Source organism: Acartia tonsa, chromosome 1 (genome assembly GCF_053477335.1).
Source record: "Acartia tonsa isolate MP-2025a chromosome 1, ASM5347733v1, whole genome shotgun sequence".
NCBI classification, from domain to species: domain Eukaryota; kingdom Metazoa; phylum Arthropoda; class Copepoda; order Calanoida; family Acartiidae; genus Acartia; species Acartia tonsa.
This window is the reverse complement of record NC_137260.1, coordinates 46,506,717-46,529,701: the sequence shown is the minus strand read 5'-3', so window position 1 is coordinate 46,529,701 and position 22,985 is coordinate 46,506,717. Positions and strand designations below refer to the sequence as shown.

Below are 22,985 nucleotides of genomic sequence, written 5' to 3'. Positions count from 1 at the left end.
TACTTATAAATACCATTTCTTATCAACAGTTAAATTTCAAACTTTTCCTACGAATTTATTAAATCAAAAACGATTTTCTTAACTTAAAAGTAAGAAGGAGAACAATCGTTAAATATGTTAAAATCAAATTATTTTTTTAAAGAGAAATATCACTATGAGGTCTGTATATTCTGAAGGGGATTAATCAACTTAGGAAAAATTAAACTTCCTCGAACTAATATATAAAGGGGTAGTTTCACGAAATGCATTTGAACTTAATTTAGTGAACCGCATGTTTTTTGTGATATATGCAATTCAAAAAGACGATTTTCAAGTCTTGATATTTTAAAAACTAAGTGATAGAAAATTGAAATTCTTTCAAATACATGCCATATAAATGTAGTTTAACCATTTAACAAAATATGCGGTTCACTAAATTAAGTTCAAATGCATTTCGTGAAACTACCCCTTTACATATTGCGCATTCTAAAACCACGGCAGTGAAATAAAAATTGGTGGCAATTATTTTTAAAGTTATATATCCCAATATTTAATATACATAATAATAGATTCCTTTGAAAAATTAAATAAAAATAATTAACACAAAATTAATACTTATATTTCATAATTACAAATTATTTTTAGATTACAAATAACAAATACAAACTTTTATGATTAACAAAATAATTGTAAAATTTAAAAAGATTTAATTCTAATTTTATGATCCAGAATTGTCAAACGGAAATTGTTAAAAAGTAATATGTCTATAAAAACTTCTGAAATTGACAGAAAAAAAGTAATATAGTTTTAAAAGTATAAATTTTGATTTTAATGTTTACATTTTCACGTTTTTTTTTGTTTATTTGGTGAGATAAACAAGAAAATGGAAACTTAATTGATTTTCTTTGAGGAAAATAATACTGATTAATCTAGGGTTTCTTTTGCAGTACCAGTTTTCTGACGCTTTTTCTGCGTTTTACTTTCGCTGTATTTCCCTTAACATTTTCTTCCAAATCCACCTTCTGCTTGGCAGATTCCACTTTCTTTTTCTCCTCAGTGAGTTGGCGCAGCCAATTTGACTTTTGTGTCTTTGGCGGCGTTAAGACGGCAGCTGCGGACGAATGAGGCACACCGGCTGCATGTAATCGGCGGCAACAATGGCGGGGAGACGTTCCATCGCGCAAAGAATTGGGTAGATTAGCGGTGGGTGAAAATATCTGAGTTAACGGCCGGCGTACAGAATCACGATCGGCAAAAATAGATTTGGTGGGAGATTTTTTTGAACTTGATGGATTTTTCAGCGGCGATTGATATTTTCGCGGCGTTAGGGCAGATGCCTTTTTGGAAGGAGACATAAACGTTGTTGGTGAAATTCTAACATTTGATGTATTTGTATTTATGAGATCAGTGAGGCTATCTTTAACTTCGCTATCCAGCTTAATGATTTTACTTGCTGAGCTGTCTTCCAGGTCTAATTTTCGTTTTTGACTGTTCTTTGCAGATAGTGGTGTTGTGGTAAGTCCAGCAGTACAATTTTGATTTGGTGTAGTCTGTGATCTAAAATATGAAAAATTGCTCTTAAATAATGTAAATTTCATATCCCAAAATAAACATGATTTTATATTTTTCCTATAATATTTAGTAAGCTGCTACTTAATTTAATACTGTTAGATCATAGCTTAAACAGATAGGTAATAACACAATATTTTGAAGAATTCAGATTAAAAACAAGATCAGTTTTTATGAAAGCTTTTGAAATAAAAAAAAGTATGTCCTTTTATAAACAGAGAGAAAAAGTGGATAGAACAACAGAAAACTACTTTCCATTACTTTATGCCCCAATAAATTTTAATTTCAGATTAAAATGGTTAACATGCAGTTCGAAAAACTAATATATAATTGAAACAGTCTTTTATCCATTTCTCATTAACGATGTTTTACGAGCAAATATAAACAAACACTTTTTTACACACAGAAAAACTTTTTGAGGACCATTGTTTCTGAGATCCCAAGGGCCATCGTAATGACAAGAAATTATTATAATTTTTGAACTTTTGGAAAACAATATGTTTTTCTTCTAAAATCTTTAATAATAATGTACCATTTTGCACAGGGTTTCGGATCCGGATCCGCAAGGATCCGCATATTTTAGAGTCCAAGGATCCGGATCCGCAAAAAAATGCGGATCCGGATCCTTGGACTCAAAAAAATGCAGAAAAAAGGGAAAAATCTACCTAAATTTATATACAATCTCAGACATTTATTTTATATCAGATTAAAATGGGCCAAGATTTAATTAACATACAGTTCGAAAAACTAATATATAATTGAAATAGTCTTTTATCCATTTCTCATTAACGATGTTTAACGAGCAAATATAAACAAACACTTTTTTACACACAAAAAAAACTTTTTGAGGACCATTGTTTCTGGATCCCAAGGGCCATCGTAATGACAAGAAATTATTATAATTTTTATACTTTTGGAAACAATATGTTTTTCTTCTAAAATCTGTAATAATAATGTACCATTTTGCAGAATGATTACATGATTTAATACAAGAGATAAAACATTTATTATGAAACAAAATATAAATTAAAAACTGTGAAATAAAATATTTTATATTTCCCTTGGCGGGGGTAGAGTTCAATAATATTTTTGCTGAGTTCATCATTATATATTTTTGTAGTAAAAATCATATAAATTTTAATTTTAAATTTAAATTCAAGACAGAAAACTTTTATTTTAACTAGGTATTTTTTTGGAGTAACGTTAGAATAGTTAATTGACGCATCGCATTATAAACAGCTTTCCGCGGATTTAAAAATGTACGGGTCAAGCAAACCGGTTTCAATATTATTATTATACAACTTTATTAAACTGGAAATTAAATTACCTTGTAGGTGTTCGTAACAGTGAATTCTTAGGAGTAAGAAATGTTTTGATGGACGGAGTATGACCGGCTCCAGCTGCACCTGGCCGCCGCCGGCCTCGGCTGTCTGGTGTAAATAGTCGGCGGGAATCGGCTAGGTCTGGAGTCGCCGGTAACCGCCTAATACCTTTAAAAATATGTGTTTTATAGAGTTCTGATTTTTACTGCTTATCAGAAATTTTTTACTATAAAAATATTTTCCAATTTATTAAAATTTTTAAAAAATATTAAAACAAAGCAGTTAAATCAATTTTATTAACTAACACCTAGACATGATTCAGAGTAGTGTTGATATTGGAAAGCGATCAGCAAAGACCATCAAGGGCGAGATTTATAAACGATCTACCAAACACATTTTTATATCCCCCATTTCCCATAAGAAATTAAACCCCCAAAATGAAAGTGTCATAGGAACTCCTACGTCTATTTTCATCACTGAAATGTTTTTGGCCACTTTGGTTTAACAACATTAATACTTTTTTTTTTAAATTAGGCAAATTTCATAATAACCCTCGCCACCACTCCCAAAAAAAGTGTCGACGTGCTCGTGAATTACCTGAAGAAGTAGGGGTAGACGGTGGATAGGATCTTGCAGTTTCTTTGAGAATTTCTTTCTGCGGGGTTTTTATCATGGTTGCCCGTCCTTTAACTCGATCTACCTCGTCACAAAATGACGGTCGCCATATTCTAGATAACAAAATTGTTTTGTTAAAAAGGAGTGATAAGCATCTATTCAAACTTGACATGGTGATTCCTGTAACAGTTAGGTACAATTAAGATTGAGTCTATTATAAAATCTATTATCATTACAGGGAAGTCAGTTTGTAAAATTAAAATTTCAAATATTGTGATTTTTTGCTTGTTTGATTTAATTTCATTATTATTATTAACTCGATTTTTACAATGTTGATTCCAAGGACAATTTGAAATAATAATATAGGCGAAGCATCTTTACAATCAAGTCATAAAATAAAAGTATGTACATACAAAGTATCCTCTATTTAAATAAGGATTATCGTTCTGAATGTCTTTCCATCTAATTTAATTCAAGGAAATTGTTGTCATTCATACATAATTTTGAAGCATTTGATACCTGTGTCTCATATCATCAGTACAGGATGCCAGAATATTATCTTTGGTATGCCACGTAACACAGTTTATTGTTTCTTCCTATAATATTCAAATTTTAACTTTTAAATGTCTTTAGTAACAAACTTTTGTTTTCTAGAATGACAATTTTTCTATCATTACTATAAACAGATGAGATGTTGAGGTAAAAGACAAGGTACGGTGATAAATTGATGTATATCCCCAATGATGAACAAAATAACCCTTCTGCACATTTTAGTATTTGTTAAAAATTTGGACATCGACAATGGAACCCACCAATCAATATTTTATTAATCTTTCCCAAGGTATTTTAGCCAAAACATGAGAAAGAATGTTTATAAAACTTTGGGTACCAGTATAATTCTTTGTAATAAAGACTAATTTTTTAACTGAAATAAGTTCCATTGTTAAAACTCATAAAAAAAACTCATTTTACAGCAGTAATTGTGGTGAACCCATTTTCAGAAACAAGGAAAAAACCTAAAAGTTATACCTGAGGTCCCAGGGTGGCAACAGGGTCGCCAGAAACAGTATTCCAGATATGGAGGTTATTATCAGCTGAGCCGCTGGCCAGATAGTTTCCACAAGCTGATACGCTACACTTTATAAAGAAACTGCTGATCTTGGCACCAGTATATGTATTCACAGGTCTAAAATGTAAGGGGGGGGGGGAAGTTCTGACACATTTGCGTAAACGGTGATTATTGGCTTTATCTTTGGACTGAGAGGATAGGTTATTAGGGATAAAATCATTCTTATATGATGAATTTCCCCCAGATTTAAGATTTTTTGGATAGGCCTCCAGGTTCCGGAGCTCCAGGCCTCCAGGTCCTCTCTGTACAGGTAAAAATGAAAAAAAAATTTTTTTTTTTGAAGAGTTAGAAGTCAACTTATGAAACAAAATATGCGTTTTTTTCTTCAAATATGTGAATAACATTCAAAAATATGCATATTTTGTTTCATAGGTTGACTTCTAACTCTTCAAAAAAAAAATTATTTTTTTAATTTTTACCTGTACAGAGAGGACCTGGAGGCCTGGAGCTCCGGAACCTGGAGGCCTATCCAAAAATCCTTAAATCTGGGGGAAATTCATCATATAAGAATGATTTTATCCCTAATAACCTATCCTCTCAGTCCAAAGATAAAGCCAATAATCACCGTTTACGCAAATGTGTCAGAACTTCCCCCCCCCTTGTTAGCTAAATGAAAGCTAATAGAATTTTACATATTATTTATTACATATGTAGCCACCCTACCCAAGGAAGTTTATCAAATTGAATAATAATTGCCAAATATAGAAAAGATTTATTTATTTTACTATAGCAACCCAAAAAAATTAGAACAAATGCATCACATTACTTAACAATCAAAGAAGGTATAGTCGTTTCTTAACATACTCTGTGGTTGTGGACCTAAAGTATAGTTAAGCTATGCTACGAGAAAATTTAACAGGGAAAAAAGAATTTAAGGTGGAAATTAAATTCAAATGTATCTAACCTGTTATTAATTGCTAAAGCATTGTATTGATAAATAATATTATCTTGACAGGAGACAAACAAATATGGAGAATTTGGACTTCGTACTATACTTGTGTAACCCTAAACAAAATAATCAAAAGTAAAATATTATCATTTCATAAATAAAAATATTTTTTATGATTTATAACTATATCTCTGTTTTAATAAATAAGTATTACAAAAACAAATTATTTTAGTCAGTTACAAAATAAGTATATTTGAAATAATATCTAATGAAATAATATAACCTACACAATCTAGCTTAGTATTTGTAATATTTTTTTTTATCACGTAAAAAAATACTTTATTGACTAGGTAAAAGGTTCTACAAGTATGATATAATAAGTTTACTTGGAATATTAGATGATATTTTATAATTTTATGTTTCTCATTTATCATAACAAAATTAAAGGGATAGTTTCACGAAGTGCATTTAAAAAAAAATAGTGAACTGTAAGTTTTTTCTATCCTTATACTAAAGTAACAGGATGTTTGTCTGTGTGTCTGTCTGTGTGTACCGAAGGATCTCGCTAACCGCTGAACCGATCGGGTTCTCCTTAACAGGGTAGCTTCTCATAAGTCCCGGGAAGGTTTATAACTATTTTAGGGGAGGGTACCACCACCCTCCCAAGAGAAATGACAAAAAAATCAAAAAAAAATTTTATTTAGGGGAGACTTCAACGTCAAATAAGGTGGTATCGTACATAAAAAATTAATTTTAACAAACAACATTTAAAGTGCCACTAGAGGCCTCTAGGGGCATAGCCGCTAGTAATATAAAAAGAAATTAACATTCAATGTTAAGCTCTGAAATAAAACTTCATATATTGAATATTTAAGAAATGTCACAAATCTACATCAAATAGCAGCCCAATATGGCCTTATACAAATACTTATATTTGGATGGATGGAGATACAGACATATGAAGTACGGACAAAGTAAGTTGTAAAGAATATTCATTGCATTGGTCAGGGGAATTTAAAAACAAAACCCAGGAAGGTTTTATAATAACGTTTCCTTATTCGTTGGCTTAACAACTTTGGGAACTTTTACTGAATTTAGATTGGTTGGTTCAATAAGTTGAATGTCCAAACATCTAAACCTCTAATTGAAATCTACAGAAGGGGTAATTTTGTTTATCATCATTGGGGATATACAGCCATGGTCTTCTCCCTTTAGATCCTTGCACAAAACTGCAGTAATCCTAATATATAAAATAGTAAGCATTTTTGTCTGTAGCAAAGGATCTCGCTAACCACTGAACCGATTTGGTCCTCCTTTACAGTGAAGCTACTTATAGGTCTCGGGAGGGTTTTAGGCTATTTTATTTTATATAAAGTCTGGAAAGGTATGGTTTTAGGCTATTTTTCTGCTCTTTTGTATTCTTTCGAATATAGAGCCCTAGATGCTAGGGGCGCAGCCGCTAGTCTTAAATAACGTAGTAGTGCATAATATAAAGTTATTGATTAAAATTAAAAGATTTGACCAGGGATTTTCCTTAAAAAATAAGTTTTTATTTTATTTTCAACTTCGTTGCATGTTATATATGGCAAAAACTTTTTTGTCATAAATACAACTTTACATAGCATTTACTAGTTAATAGAACTTCAAACTTTTTATACAACAAAATACACATAACAACAAAGAATGACCAATAGAATATTTAGTATAGTACTTAGAGTAGTGATCTTTTTATATGTCTTAGTAGAATATATTAGGCATTGGATAGATATGATTGTTATAAATAATTTTAACATTGACCTGACCGAACTTTTTTTATTTGACAATATCTAAAGAAGTTAGTGATTTGCAACATATATTACATGAGAATGGTCTTTATATATATATATATGTTGTATGGTTAGTTGGTATTTCCGCGTGAGATAATATATGTATTGTAAGTAAACCGGACGGTTTTCTTTATTTTTTAAAAAGAATCTATAGAAAACCTGTCCTATAATGAATCGGACGTTATTTTTTATGTTTTTTAAGTAACTCGTCCTAAGGGGAACCCCTGTTAAAATTTTTATAACATTTGTGAAATATGTGGAAAAAGATTCTCTGATTTTGGTGTTTTGGCTATACATAATTGGAAAAAAATAGACCATTCTCATGTAATATATGTGGCAAATCACTTTAACTTTTTTTAGATATTGTCAAATAAAAAAAGTTTGGTCTGGTCAATGTTAAAAATTCTTTAACATATAATCATATCTATCCAATGCCTAATATATTCTACTAAGACATATAAAAGTTCACTACTCTAAGTATCTTAACTCTTTAAATACACTTCGTAGAACTATCCCTTTCGACGGCAAATATTTTATGCATTGCTAAGATTCTAATTGATTAAAATCCAGGATGCGCTATATTGAATTCCATATTTTGCAAGACAAAATCAAAGAGAAAGTACGCTTATATTACGGTACTTCGCCCTACAAATTAAAATTATAAAAAAAGTTCATATAAAAGCAGGGGTGTATATTCTGCATGGGATCCCCGGCTCAGGGGGGGGGGGGAAATAAAAAATAAGTGGTTGGAGGGGAAAAAATGTAAAAATCAAGAAAACTGAAAACATTTTTTCCATTTCGCCCCCCTCCTTGGTTAAAAAACTAAAAAAATGTGTGGTAGGAGGGATAAAATAAATAAAATATCGAGTTCTTTAAATATTTTTCTGTTTCCGACTTTTTAAGAAAAATCTAGGGGGGAAAAAAATAAAAAATTTTGTAGCAGGGGAAAAAAAATAAATCTTGTGCAGAATATACACCCCTGTATAAAAGCTAAATAAGCAAGTTGTTAAAAATTAAGTCTGTGGGAAAAGTTTAAAAGCAGATTTTGCTGTGGATGTTATGGTTTCCAAACATATAAAAACTTACACCCAAATTTGCATATTTTTGTAGATATTTTCATTAGTTTTTCATGAAATAGAAAGATATTATAAAACTGATTACTTGGGCTTATAAAGGAACTAATTCAGTATTTTTGAGTTATTGCCAAATACATGATCGAACATATAAAAAACTAACAGACTTTAGGCGTACGGAATTCTGATAATAAAAACAAAGTTGCTGGGACTAAAAAATCAATCGTCGTTGTTACAGGAATCCTTATACCATCCGGACAAATATATCCCAAGTGTAGAAAAGGATGGTTTTTAATTCGATTATAAGAAAAAGTTAGTTAATGAAACAATTGTACAACCTGGGTGAATGAATTGCCAGAGTATTGTATTTGTTCCACTGGAATTGGTTTCTTTTTGTACAGTGAATAATTCTTTCTCAGATCCCACATCTTTTTAGATATATATTTTGTTGTTTCTACTTAGTTTCTGCATTTGGAAGCTTCAGATGCTTTGGAGGAGAAAGTGAATGTTAAAAATATTACCATAAACTTCAACCCTTTAGGCTAAAAACTAAAGCACTGCACTGCACATTTTTTTGCCCCTCCTTGGATGAATAAGAGGGGGTGTGGGAGGTTGAATGAAATATTTTGCAGGTGGGGAAAATAATGAATCTTGTGCAGAACATATACCCCTGTACTCAAGTTTAATACTATTCCTGAAAATGAAACTTATTAGATTTTATTTTTATATTTTTAAAGGTATGCTGTCTATTAGGGAAAAAAACAACAACTATATTCCTTAACAGTCCCATCATTGCCACTAACACTTGCCAGGATGTTTTGATCCAGCCAGAGCAGGCCGGTTACAGATACCTGGCTTTCACCAGCCTCATTATGGGCATTTCTAAATGAAAAATTTGTGTGTGAAATCTTTTAAAGGAAATTTGTTGATGTAATAAATTCAATCCTAGTACCTAAGACTTAATGACTTTGGTAAAGGTAAACAATATATTAATAGATGGTTAATGTTATTGTCAAAAACTAGCAGAAAACTTTAAAAGTTTAAAAGAGAAATAAAATAAGACTGTTTTACAATAGGTAGCTAATAACAGAAAGTTTATTCCTACAAAATTCATTTTTTCGCTTTAAAATCATCTTTAGATATTCCTAGAACTCAAGGTCTATTTATGTTGAAACAATCTTACTTGATAAAATTATCAGGTCTGTTAGAAGTACCAGATTTTGCAGATCTCGCATCCCAGATGTGAATTGTGTTTGCTCTATCCCCTGTCACCATAGAAAACTATAGATGAATGCCAGGTAGCTTAATCGTCGTCGGTAAACATAACACCATGACATAATTTTTTCAATGTTACAAATTATAGATTGATTTTACTTGTGTCTCATTTTGGAAGAACTTTAGCAATAAGGATAGATATAAAAGTAAAAGGATGTTTGACTGTGTAAGTGTGTGTATAGCGAGTGATCTCGCTAACTAATGAACCGATATGGTTCTCCTTTTCAGTGAAGCTTCGCATATATCTAGGAAAGTTTTATAACAATATTAGAGAAAAGCTACCATTACTCTCACTAGAGAAAATGACCCTCTAAGATCTGTTTCCATTTTTAAACACAATATAAAAAAGTGAAGGGATTTACTCCCCCCAACTCATGAATCTGCTGATAGGATTCTATGCCTGTTGCAAATTCATGTTGAGATAGTGGCCTCCATTCACAGCACTTGACACTTCGATCATAACCAGTAAATGTAGTTTCAAGAGTACTAATAAAAAAATAAGAATTATTATTGCATTATTATAGTTAGAGAGGGAAAGAAATATAACCAGAAACTATTCCAACTATTTGATTTTTATGATTATATATTTATAGCATCCTGATTTTAGATTTTAAAATTGTTGAACGGCAACATTTCAGTTATCACCCACTCCTAGTTAAATATGCTTCTATAGTGGCTTGTTTGTTTATTTCAGTACTACCGCCGCTTTATATTACTTACAAAATTTACTCGCCGCGCTGTTTTTTCTTTAAGAAGACCCTCATATTTACTGATTGTATAAAATTGAAATGATTACTTACGCTTTTAATCCTTGATCATAGCTAATATTGAACAATCTAGCAGACTGATCCCCAGAAACAGTGACTAACTTGTGTGCATCTACAGTGCACCAGGCCAGGTCAAATATGGCATTGTGATGCGCGTTCCATCCCTTCAATGGGCCCTCCACTTTTTCCTTAATGATTCGTCAACATTGATTTTAATATTTAACAAGATTATTTCTCATTAAAACTGGTACAGACATAAAACCCCCGGCTACAAAATATTTTATAAAACTAACAGTTAAGAAATTTCATTTACAGAAGCACAAACGCACGAACCTGCACAACACTTACAAACTTTATATGGAGACTACTGTTTTGGAGGTCCCAAGAGCTTTACAAATAACGAGAAAGCATTTTAAAAAATTGTTAATTAAGTGGATGATGAAGTAAAAACTACATATGTATTTGATTTTCTTCAAAGTGGAAAAAAACGTGACAAGATATCAATAATTATTCTGTAAAGTAATTTGCAAATTAAACGTCATTAGTAACAGTAATTTACGTTGTTATATGAGATATCTATCAAATGATGTAATGTTTACAATTTATATCTAAATTGTTGATAGCTTTCTTCTGCTCTGCACCTGTAAAAATCACAAGCGTTTCTGCACCTGTAAAAATCACAAGAGTTTATTAACTTTTTCAATTGTGATTTAAGGAGCAAAAATTGAGGATTAATCCAAAACGTATACAAATCATGTCATTTCTAGTGAAAAATACCTTCGAATGAATATTTTGCAAGCCTATTAGTCCATCTTCATTTGCAATGGCTAACATAGACTCATATCCAGATACTGGACAAAATCTAAATAAATAGAAACAGGTTGGTTCTGCACCTATCGTGTACAAACTTTACAATCAATTTAATAAAGGGAACGGATATTTTTTAAATCAGTGGTATGTATGACATTTTATTCTCAATGGCTTTCCTTTGAGATCTCTAGTTTTACTTTAATTACACACACACTCAGAATCAAAGTCTAATGCCTATAGTTTTTACCAACGACCGTTCGTCGTAGATAAGGTGATAGGTTCGAAACTAAAACACATTAAAAATAGATTTTACTGCTACTATGTCAGGTGCACGACATTAATAGTTAAAGAGTGGGTAGCACGCCTGGGCTCAAAACAGGCGCAATACATTACTATTCACAGATAGGTCTGCCTGGCAAAGGTAGTACAATCAAAGAGTTGGTTGTCTGATGGGTGTTACTTAACCTCCGAGTGTTTTTGGACAGAAAAAAAGAGATTTGGGCTCCCCTTAGTTGTCCTGGGTTGTTGAACCTGACGTTAGAGTATCATGGACGGACAACAGTCTCGCCCATGAGGTAATTGATAGGTGATTGTAGTTATTACCTCATGGCATAAATAGGCGGTTCTGGGTTAGGATCTGGTAGGTTGGAATTGCTCTCAACTCCAAACAAATCATCTTCTAGCAAACACTTCAACGGCTCTATTGTACACTTATCCAACACCTTAGAATTTCTGTTTTTATTCAAGGGTTTACAAGTGGATATAGTATAGAAGATATACATACTCTCAAATCTACTAATAAAAACAGTTGAGGAATAATCCTGCCATATTATTGGTTAGAAAGTGTAGAAATTTCGAAAAATAGTCGCATTTCTTAGGTTAAAGCTTTACTTAGGTAAATTACAGCGTATTCCTCGCTTACAATAAAAGTAAGCTATGAATAGTAGAATTTTTTAGAATACAGTAAGCTTTCGGAACATTATTTTGTCGCTCGTATCATAATAAATAAATCTTATTTAACTATAAATAAATAAAAGGGTTCATCTGCTAGAAATCCCTTTTTGAGTTTGACGGATCATGGGTTCAGATTTACCCTCTATAAATTCTACATATATCTATTGGTTTACCTTGGTATTAAATCTAGCACCATTTAATTTTCTCTGTCTAAACCAGGTTGATACTGCATCATTCTGCTTCAACTTTATATTCCAACCAACTATAGTTTTATTTCTTAGAACCAGATTTTTATTTTCATAGCTATCCATAATAATTATGTACTATTCTAACATTTTATTTATTCTGAAAGAAACATTAGTAATTTTCATATTTTAAAATTTGAAGGTTAGGTATATTTTATATTATTTCTAATATGTTTAAATGATAATATCAAATATTAATATTAACAACTTGTTAGTTTTTACATATATGTAAATGCAAAATAAAACATTATCTTTAAGAGCAGGAACATTCATCACGTAATCCAAATAAATATTGATTAAATATCGAAAACATAATAGCCCTAATTTTTTCCATCACTTAGATTAGCTTTCTTAAAATCTGCTTCTAGTAAACTGTGTGTGATATTTAGCTCTGTAGAAGGCGTTGGAAGATACATTCTTGGTACAACCCCCCCCCCCCCCCCCATTCCACTATTATTGAATTCTTTAATTTTCTGATCAGGTGTTAAGAATAGCAACTCTAAGAGCCTCTTGCCACTGGGTCAGAGTTCTTCCTTCAACCAGGAGATCACAATCTTTTCCAACAACCTCCTGATAAAACAGACATCAATTTGTAACAAAGTAATTTTTGAATAAGAAAAAAACTTACATTTATATTAATATGCGAAATTACTGAAGCCTAAGGTATAAAGTATAAAAAGACAATAACTTAGAATTATTGTAATTCGATTCTGTAATGCGAATGAAACTGCCAATTTCTTATTCAAACAATCAGATTCAGATTTGGCGAAGTGTCTTAAATTGCCATCCCTAAAAAAATACCTGAGTAATCTGAGCATGATGTTCCGCCAGAGCAACCTCAACATGTTTACACAGCTCCACTCCCTCCTCACATTTCTCACCAGTGCTGAGTATCAAGGGGACAAAATCTCTTTCCTGAATAGTTTAAAGCAGTTGAATGATTTTTCATTTGGATTGGTAAAAGAATTGTGTATAAAGTGCAGTTTGAATTAGAACTTTGAGCAGCAAGAATAAGATATAAATGCTTTTCATACCAGCAGGCAAAATTAGACCTGATTAGCAATATTATATAATATATATTAGCAATGACGCGTTAATAACAAGGAACAGTAAATCATGTCAAAATTAAACATTTGAGATTCAACAAACAACAATTAACAACCATAATTTCCCAAGACATTTCCCACAAAATTGATAATAGGAGGTTATTATGCTTATTGCCTATTCCTAGCCCGAGTAGGGAGCCCTAAACCTGCAGAGCTACTCTGAGCTGTACATAATCAAACCTGACCTAATGCAAAATACAAATACACAAATCCCCCCCCCTTTTTTTTCTATTTACTTCAACTAGATGATCGGGGGAGTTATCTTTGCTCGCACGGCACTCAAAGGAAAACTGCCAAATTCTGATGCATCAAACCTGCTGCTGTTTTGAAGCATGAAGAGCTTGAGGCATCTGTTTCACAGAATCAAGTAATCTCTTCTCTTCAGCTTGTGACTCACAAATCTGAATAAAATCAAATTTAAGAATAAATATAGAAAGTCTAGATGAACAATCCCTTAGTGGGACCAATAGAAACAACCCAAAATACTTCGACTTTCTAATTCAATTGATAAAAAAAAAAAAATAGGGGAGACGGGGTTAACGATTTTCTCTTGGGAGGGTAGAGGTATCCTTCCCTGGAACTTTGAGAGGCTTCACTGTAAAGCAGAACCATATCGGTTATGATAAATATTACAACTATACTTTAAATTCAAACAATTCTACCTTTTTCTGATTTTCAAGATCTTCTATCACGTTCATAAGATCAAAAGCCTAAATTAGAAATAAAATGTAAGTTATTTTGAATTTAGAACTTTACTTTCAATGTATTTTTTAATAAATCATACGAACTTATGACTAACTGTCCTCTTAAATTTTCAATATGAATATATTTCATACATATTCTAAAAATATAACTATTGTAATAACATATTTAGAATGCAAGTTAATTTAAAACGTGAATTCTATATGAGGTTAAATAAAAAATCAATAGAGAAGGCCTACACATTATTGAACATTAAAAATAACTTTCCACACAAAATTAAAAAAAAACATAAAATCTTCAAAGTATAAAAATTGTCCAGATAGAAAGAGGGGACAATAGTTTAAAAACTCGTTCTGCTATTTGTTAGGAGAGAAACTTTGATGTAACAGTGACCAAAACAATTTTTTGTTACTTTTTATCTGGTGGTACATCAATTCATCTTCCATTGTTGTAACCCAGTATCCTTTTGATGTTCTTGTTTTATTACCTTTGAAGTAAGATTTGGAGTTGAATTAACGGAATTTATGAGTCCATATTCATCTCCTTTAATTGATCTCTTTCCAGGATATTGCACAGTATTTCTAAATACAAAAGATTTTTTTTAAAACTTAAGCCTTTCAATTTAATTATTAGGATCGGTCCGTCCGTAACGGTTTATTCTTTTAATTCATTTAGACATGTTAGAATTGTCCTATTGATTTTCAACTTTTTCACTTTTCATGAAATTTCCTTTAACAGATATGAACGATTTAAGAAGCATAGCAACTCTATAAACGTTACCAGAAAGTCCGTATGTCCATTTAAAACGTGTTTCATTTTTACCCTTTTAAAAACAATCTTTTGTGTTTAGTTTATACATATTCTGCTTTTTCAGCTCTGACACTCTACAATCATTGATGTTCGTTTGTCCTAACGTTTTTTATCTTCGCTTTCATGGATGTTGTCTTCCTTGTTTTTTTTAAAATTTACATAAAAAGTCTTTCTCGTTCTCATTCGAATTCGGTGGATAGGAACCGGTTCTCATCCATACAAAAAAAACTATGTCTGGCATCGTATTATATCCAGCTTTCTATGAATATAAAAATGTACAATCATAAGATTAAAACCAGTAAAACCATTCTATATCAGCGAAAAGCCGTTTATAATACGATGCGAGAAATAACTATTATTTCATCCAAAATGGTTGTCAAGGTAAAGTTTTTATTCTCCCTAAAAGATTTTATATGATTTATCTATAATATACTCTATATAATATATTCTATTATTATGCTACAATATTTTTGTCGCAATTCGTTAAACATTGCGTTTGTTATTAAATATTGTAGGGCTTCGCCCCTCGTCTGTCAGGGATTCAGCCATAAAAGGGTTACCCCACTAATCTAATATTATTTTCAAAAATTTAAAAGGTATACTATGCTCAAAATTGGACATACTACGTTAAACAGAACTGTAAAAAGCACCAACCTAAGTCTATTGATGGCTAAATCCTGGGTAGGAACCAGACTGAATCCAGATCTATCCTGCACAGTTGTACTAGTGTAGCGCGTCACTGATTAACAAGAAATATAGTTCAGAACAAACATTTTTTTCTTCTTCTCTTAAATAACATGAACAAAAATATTTTTGATAACTTAATAAAAATATAATTCAAAACATTGACTGATTTCTGAGTTATTAATTCACTTGTCACGTGAATTTGTTTAGATAATGAATTAAAAATGCAAATCCCTCGCATTGGGGTGTACAAGATTCTTTTTTCCCTCGGCTGTTTGTTAGGATCTTGGACAAAGTAGCCTCCGGACAAAGTAGCCTCTAGGACAAAGTAGCCTGCGGACATTTACTTAAGAAAAGTAGCCTCCATAAATAATAAAGGTCATGGCCGCAGCGCTCGGCCCCTAGCCTATAACCTAACCTATGTTAGCCTCAGGACATTTATATAATAAAAATATCCTCAAATGTTAATACATGGGTGGTTTAGAATTTCGTGGATTTTACAAAATGTGGTTGATAGATTTCTACAATTTTTAATATTTTTTTTTACAATTTTTAGGTTAGGTTATAGGCTAGGGGGCCGAGCGCCCGCGGCTAGTCTGGTCAGGGGGCCGAGCGTTGCGGCCATGACCTTTATTAACTGTGAAGGCTACTTTCCTTAGAGAGCTACTTTGTCCGGAGGCTACTTTGTCCAAGATCCGTTTGTTACCCCTCCCTCGTGTTTTTTCCCCAATGCAACGATTTATTTTTTCATTTTAGACCTGAAATGAAGATCCAAATTTATACCTGGAACTTTGATGAATGTTTTTATCATTTCTTCTGGTTCATTGATAGATTTGTTAACAGACAGACTCAAGGATGAACATGTCTTGGGTAAACCTTTCACAAGCTCCTCTGTAACTCCCTTAAAAACATTTTAATCCTTATAATCAGTGTTCCGGAGCCGGGAGCAGCAACATTTTTGGTGGAGCCGGATCCGGAGCCGTATTTTTCGTTAAAAACGGCTCCGGCTCCAGATTAGCAAAAAGTGATTTTTTAAAGTAATAATATAATTTGGCAACGGTTTATTTCCATATAATAAACTGAAAAACTATTGTTACTTAACAAATAGACACACATCCTTCTACTTTTATATAGCTTTATTCAAATAAAAGCAAAATATTTTATATTATTTATTTTATTTTATCAATTTCAATAATGAACAAAAGTTGATATATTAATTTTAAGGTAGGAGCCGGAGCCGTATTTCCAGATACGGCTCCGCGGAGCCGCATCAAAATTAAACGGCTCCGACACCCTGCTTATAATAAAGTAACAGGATCTGTATACGTACCGAAGGATCTCGCTGACCGCTAAAACGATATGATTCTCCTTAACATTGTAGCTTCACATAGGCCCTGGGAAGGTTTATAACTGTTTTAAGGGAGGATATCACCCCCTCCCAAAAGAAATCACCCCTAAAATAAAATTCTCCCCTCCCCCATGTTTATTTTTTTAACTTAAATTAAAAATGGGGGGCCGGGGGTGGGGTCGATGGTTATTTTTACTTTTTCAAACTAATATCAAAAACTTGGTTGTAGAATTCAAACCCACCACCCTGAAAAGCCCCTTGTTATTCTTTTGTGGCATATTCTATCCATGAATTAAAAAATACATTATTCTTATTTCATTCAACGTCTGTTTCATATGATCATCCTGTACAATGTACATGGAGCTTCGCGATTCGCCACATAGAAACTATCATTCTTAAATCCGATTTAATTAACTCACCTTTCTTAAAGCTAACTTTTTGTAACCAGCAGATTTGGATTCAATCAAAACAGAAATAAGATTTAACATCTCCTACTCAGTTATTTATTGCTTTAATTTTTCTATTGATTACGGGAGCCTGCTTTAAGTTCTTATTTAGTTTATTAATAAATATGTAAAACTCATATTTGATTTATTAAGCTTTAATATTTGATAAAATATATTTTAAATTCTTATACAAATACTCCTAGATTTTTTACATAATTTCGGGGGGAATACCCTTTATTTTATTAATCCCCCCCCCCCCCCTCTCACATATTTTTTTAGTTTTTTCCCCGAAGAGGGAAATGGAAAAAAAATTTCAGTACTCTTTATTTTTCACTCTGATCACTTATTTTTTATCTCCCCCCCCCCCCCTTTAGCATAATTTTGTTTATTTTTGAGATCCCTCCATAAAAGAGGAAGAATGTATGAATATACCAAACTATCTCGCAAACTGGAGAACTAATTGGGCCTTCTAAGAATAGTTTATCTACCCAAGAACATCTCCCGTATAAGACATCTCTAGAGTCTAGGGGCGCACGCAACCGTTTGTTAATAAAAATAAACAATAAATCCCTGGACATTGGCTTCAGAATTTCTGGTCCAAGTGACAACTTCGTCCTGATTTTCCTTCGCGACCTCGAGGTCATGCAACAAGACCTCAAGCTTGGATGTTTCGCGGATTTTTTCAGCAGCTGCACCATTCTATTTGTAAAAGAAATTAAAGGGTGTGCAAAAAGAATTAAGAGATTTTAAAAATTCAAATTGCACGGCTTGTGTTAGTAGTAGGAAAAAGTTATGCATAACAATTTAACCGCTATAAGCTTTAGTTTTTGGAAATATGAGGACCATTCCTATGCTGCGCATATTTTAGGAACTACGTGTTTTAACGTCCCAACTGACTTAAAACTTTTTTTTGCACAACCTTCAAATAAATTAATCAGAAGCATATAAATCTTTAGGAAAACTAGTGCTTAATAACTTTCATCCACGTTTAGTTTTTATTTGTTCAAGCTTCACCTTATACAGAAAATAAAATTTTTGAGAAAAAAATATAATCTTTCACAAGACATCTTTTATCTTATTTTCCTCCGAACTATAGTTTACCTCATAACTTTTACTCAGAGAACTTTTCAATTCCTGTAAATCCAAAATATTCTCTAGATTATCCGTGAATAGTTTTTCTAACTCAGTCTCTCTTTCTTTACTAATCTTCCTAAAGAAATTGGTAATTTAGATTTTAATTTTTTTTGGTTAAATACGTTTAAAAGTGCTCTTCTGTCTGCTACTATGTAAGATGCGCTACATAATAGGAAGAGTAGTAGAAATACCTTAGCACGAAAAGTGCAACTTATTTATAAGAAAAGAACAATAAAATTAACAAGAAAAATACCTAGGTATATTTTTCAAGGTTTAGGCAGTCTTTTTATATATGATTACAAAAATATTAATGACAAGCCAATAGTTTTGCTCAACTACAATTGTAAAAAATAAAATATAATAAAAACAAGGATGACAACATCCATAAAAGCGAAGCACTGAAACGGTAGGACAAACGGACATTAACACTTGTATAGTGTCAGTACTGAATAATCAGAATAAAGATGTATAAGAGTCGAAGCAAAATTGTAAGTAAATTTGTTAAAAAACCGCTTGATACAGGATAATGTTTAATGACTTACATTTTTAGGACTTGATTATAGAGTTACTTCGCATATAACATTATACTTTGTTGTCTCAGGAATCAATATACCAAAAATCAGATCAATCGGATTATTAGATAACATAAAAATTCGTTGTTAAGAAAGTTAAAAAATCATCATGTTTAAAATGTACGTACGGACATTCTGGTAATGATTATAGAGTTGCTACGCTTTCTATATCGTACCTAACTACTACAGGAATCACCATGCAAAGTTTGAAATCGATAGGACAATTCTAACATGCCTAAATTAACGAAAAAAGCTATCAGTTACGGATGGGCCGACCCTAAATATAGAAAAGCTTCGCTTTTAAAAACATACCTTGCCGTTGTCAACTCTTTATGGGACTGTAAAAATTTCTGTGTAACTTGATAAACCTCATCTCTGACAAAGGAGACAAGGGCACCAGATTGGGATTGTTCGGTTTCCATTTTTAAGGCCTCCGCCTCTTTTTTCATGTCAAAATTTTTGAGCTGGTCTGTAACTTTGTCTATTTGAAGTTGGATTGTTTTTATGATTGAGTTCTGTAGGGCAACACCGGGAATGTTTGTGAGGATCTTCTGTAATTCTTCTCGTATTTGTTTTCTGAAACATAGGAAAATTTAAAACAAACAAAAATAATATGAAACTAAGATAAATCAGAAAAACTTTAAGAATTACCTCGCACTGCTATTAGATCCAAGAAGAGCCAACTGCAAATGATTACTGGTTACATCTAGCGCCTGTCTTACCTAAAGAAAACGTATGAACACATTCTTCTGGTTAATTCAAGGGAAAATTACTTAAAAAACACATAATAAATATAAACGTTTAGTTGTTTATCAATATATTGAAAAGAATACATCACTTTTTAGTCATATATTTATTTTTTGACGTGCTAGACCAGATTTTGAAGAAGAAAAAATAAGAATACCTTTCTGTCTACTGGAGTTTCCATGTTAAAATCTTCAGAAAAGCTACTTTCAGCCTTGGCTAGTTTTTCTTTCTCTTTAAGATCATCACAACATTTAGACAGCTTTTCAGTTAGACTGTCAATTTTAACCTTAACATTCTGTACTTGCTTTCTATACAGATTTAGTAATGCATATGACTGTCGCAACTTGCGAATTTCCTCCTCTTTTGCAGATTTTGTCTGCAACGTGTTTAGTTTGTATTCCTCGGCGGTGTGAATGTCTTTTCTGAGTCGTTCAATCTTGGCCATTGTGGTGTGCAGCTGGTTGGTTAGTCTGCTACGCTCCGACATCAGATCGTCACGTTCCCCTCCGTCATCCCCCTGTGACAGTTGGCTTGTTGTGATACTAAAATATTAAAAAAGAATTAGTGACTAGGTATTAAATTTTTCTTTATGCATTTTTTAAAGTAACTATGAGAATCCTTCAAACTTGATTAATATTTGATTAAAAAGATGTCTAATGAAGTGGAGATGTCAAGTCAAGTGAAATTACCTCAAAGAAGTTTTCCAAGAATTGTGTTTTCTATTTGCAATAAGAATGTTAGACCTGAAAAAAATAATTAGTAGGTAAAGCATTCAATAAGTGGGAGAGGAACCACTATGTATCCATTCTACAAAGTTTTATAGGTACATTTGAAGTTCTTGAAAGTTCTTGAAAGCTACCTAACAATTCCTGAAATAGCTAGTACTCAAATTTTCATCTTTTTTGTCAACATTTTTAAACGTTTATTAACACATCAAACGTTTGAAAGGCTGGTAAATCAGAAAAATAAATATAGAATATTTTCGGATTTTCGCTTTGTTTTTTAACTACTTTACTGATATAAAGTAATGAAATTAAATCATAAAAAAACCTTCTACCCATAAAAGATAAAAATTTACCGGACAATTCTCGTTTTTTCTTCCGATTTACATTGTTTGATCAGATGTCCCCAAACTTGCTTCATTGATCCTGTCGACAATTCTTCTAACTTAAATAATAATATTTATAAGGTTATTACCTACTTAATTCAAATGGGGCTAATGAGGTCTTCGGGGTGGATTTAAAAAAAAACAGGATTCGATCATTTAAACTAATGTTTATTGCCATTATCAATCTTAGTTCAGACGAAAGATTCCTTCATGTAATTAAATTAGCGGTCAAGTTGGATGTATACATTAATCTTTTAGTAAGGTAGTTTTTTTCATAAATCAAAAATGGTATATTTGTATCGCTTTTTGATTCTTATTTATTTGTTAGAGGGCTTTAAAAGGAACCTGTTCATTGGTAGGAATAGGTCCAGGATAATGCATCTCAGAAACCAGCCAATTCCTTAATTCATCCATGATAACAATTCTAAAACACGAGAGGGTTGATTAATTAGCTAGCCTGAAACCATCCAGGGAAAAATGAAAAACTAATTCTGTTCAGATGCTAAATAGCAAGATCTAAAAAAAAACCTTACTATGTATACTTTATAAAAGGATAATCAATGTATTGTTGGCTTATTATTTCATTAAAATAATTTAATAATTGATAAGATACACAATAATATAATTAATTTTAAACATGTTTTGATCCGAATTTGACAAAATAAAAATAAAACTAATGTCTGCTAGAAAAATACGCGGGAAGTGTTGAAATTGCGCAATGCCGCGTAAACAAATACTTATCTAAAGATTTTAAATTATTAACATAAAAATATTAAAAATCATTGTCTTTCAATTTTCCCAGGTGGTTTTAAGTGTTTAAGAGTGTCCCTTTAGCTAATTTTTTAAAATTATTTCTGAATATTTTATTTATAAGGTATATTTTCATAAGTGTTTTTTTCTTGAGAAAAAAATTTAGTAAATAGATAACAAATATTTCTATTGATATTTATCGCATACTAGTCCGAAAATTATAGCTTTCAAATAAAAACGTCATTTTGAATAAAGGAATTTTTAGAGATCTATAAAAATAGTTTTCATTATTTATACAACCAAAAAGGAAAAAGAGTAGAAAAAGAGCGGTAATGCAGAGAGAGAAAAAAGGGAGAGAGTAGTGAAGACCAACCGCGCTGAATTTCAACATCCCATCACTCCGCTCAACATACCCACTACAAACAGTGTAGCCGAATAAAATTTAAAAAATGTATACATTTTTCAAAAAAAATTATTTAAAAGTTTCAATATCTAATGCAGAAATAAATGCTTTTAAACTTAAACTTAAATTTATTTTTAAAAAACATTTTACTTTTTTTAGTTGGGAGCTATGGACTTAGGAGAAGGAGAGAGAGAGCGAAAGTGAGATTCAAAAATTTACCTGTGTCGTTCCTTTCCCTTTTCAACCATCTCTCTTCCTCTCTATTTAAAGCACTCATAGTGGGGGAATGACAGATAAGGGTAATAAATTGGGGTGATGATATGTGAGATGAAGGGGTGGGGAGGGTGGTGGTGTAAGTTTTAGTCGGTAACGGTTATAGATGCCCCTAGTTTTAATTCTACCTTGGATTTCGGCACTTCATCGAACATACACATGTGTGATTCCCAATTATTTTTGTCAGTGATTTGTTATAATTAGATATTATTGATTACATTTACTAAACATGTTTAAAATAACAAATAGTAAAAAACCCGCCAATTTTTGAATTACTAAAAGTGAAACAGAACGTTATAAATATGGATGTTAAGTTTTAATTTTGAATAGTGAAATCTCAAGTAATTTTGTAATTTTTGGTAAAAGTACTTAGTTCTGTTTATTTATTTATTTTATTTGCTTAATTATTTATTGATATCATGCGGAATTTCGTACTTTTTACTGCGAAA

The 22,985-nt window shown here is 31.7% G+C and overlaps 2 protein-coding genes across 2 annotated transcripts; both read right to left on the bottom strand.

The window, feature by feature from the left end:
* Nucleotides 1–576: 576 nt before the first annotated feature.
* l(2)dtl (WD40 domain-containing protein denticleless) lies at nucleotides 577–12,554 on the bottom strand. The gene is made up of 14 exons (XM_080163685.1): nucleotides 12,382–12,554; nucleotides 11,858–11,976; nucleotides 11,222–11,306; nucleotides 10,478–10,632; nucleotides 10,078–10,163; nucleotides 9,586–9,667; nucleotides 9,182–9,284; nucleotides 8,741–8,833; nucleotides 5,519–5,619; nucleotides 4,515–4,671; nucleotides 4,005–4,081; nucleotides 3,468–3,598; nucleotides 2,876–3,038; nucleotides 577–1,536 (listed from the first exon to the last, which is right to left on the bottom strand). The coding sequence occupies exons 1-14, from the start codon at nucleotides 12,517–12,519 to the stop codon at nucleotides 909–911; spliced, it is 2,118 nt and encodes a 705-aa protein (XP_080019811.1). The 5' UTR covers nucleotides 12,520–12,554; the 3' UTR covers nucleotides 577–908.
* LOC145321974 (uncharacterized) lies at nucleotides 12,543–21,812 on the bottom strand. The gene is made up of 16 exons (XM_080163696.1): nucleotides 21,456–21,812; nucleotides 21,081–21,169; nucleotides 20,692–20,745; nucleotides 20,160–20,544; nucleotides 19,907–19,977; nucleotides 19,568–19,831; nucleotides 18,651–18,759; nucleotides 18,122–18,248; nucleotides 17,523–17,596; nucleotides 16,539–16,656; nucleotides 15,726–15,810; nucleotides 14,749–14,842; nucleotides 14,222–14,269; nucleotides 13,874–13,960; nucleotides 13,255–13,368; nucleotides 12,543–13,023 (listed from the first exon to the last, which is right to left on the bottom strand). Exons 1-16 carry the CDS (start codon nucleotides 21,522–21,524, stop codon nucleotides 12,931–12,933), a joined length of 1,881 nt encoding a protein of 626 aa, XP_080019822.1. The 5' UTR covers nucleotides 21,525–21,812; the 3' UTR covers nucleotides 12,543–12,930.
* Between the last annotated feature and the right edge of the window lie 1,173 nt (nucleotides 21,813–22,985).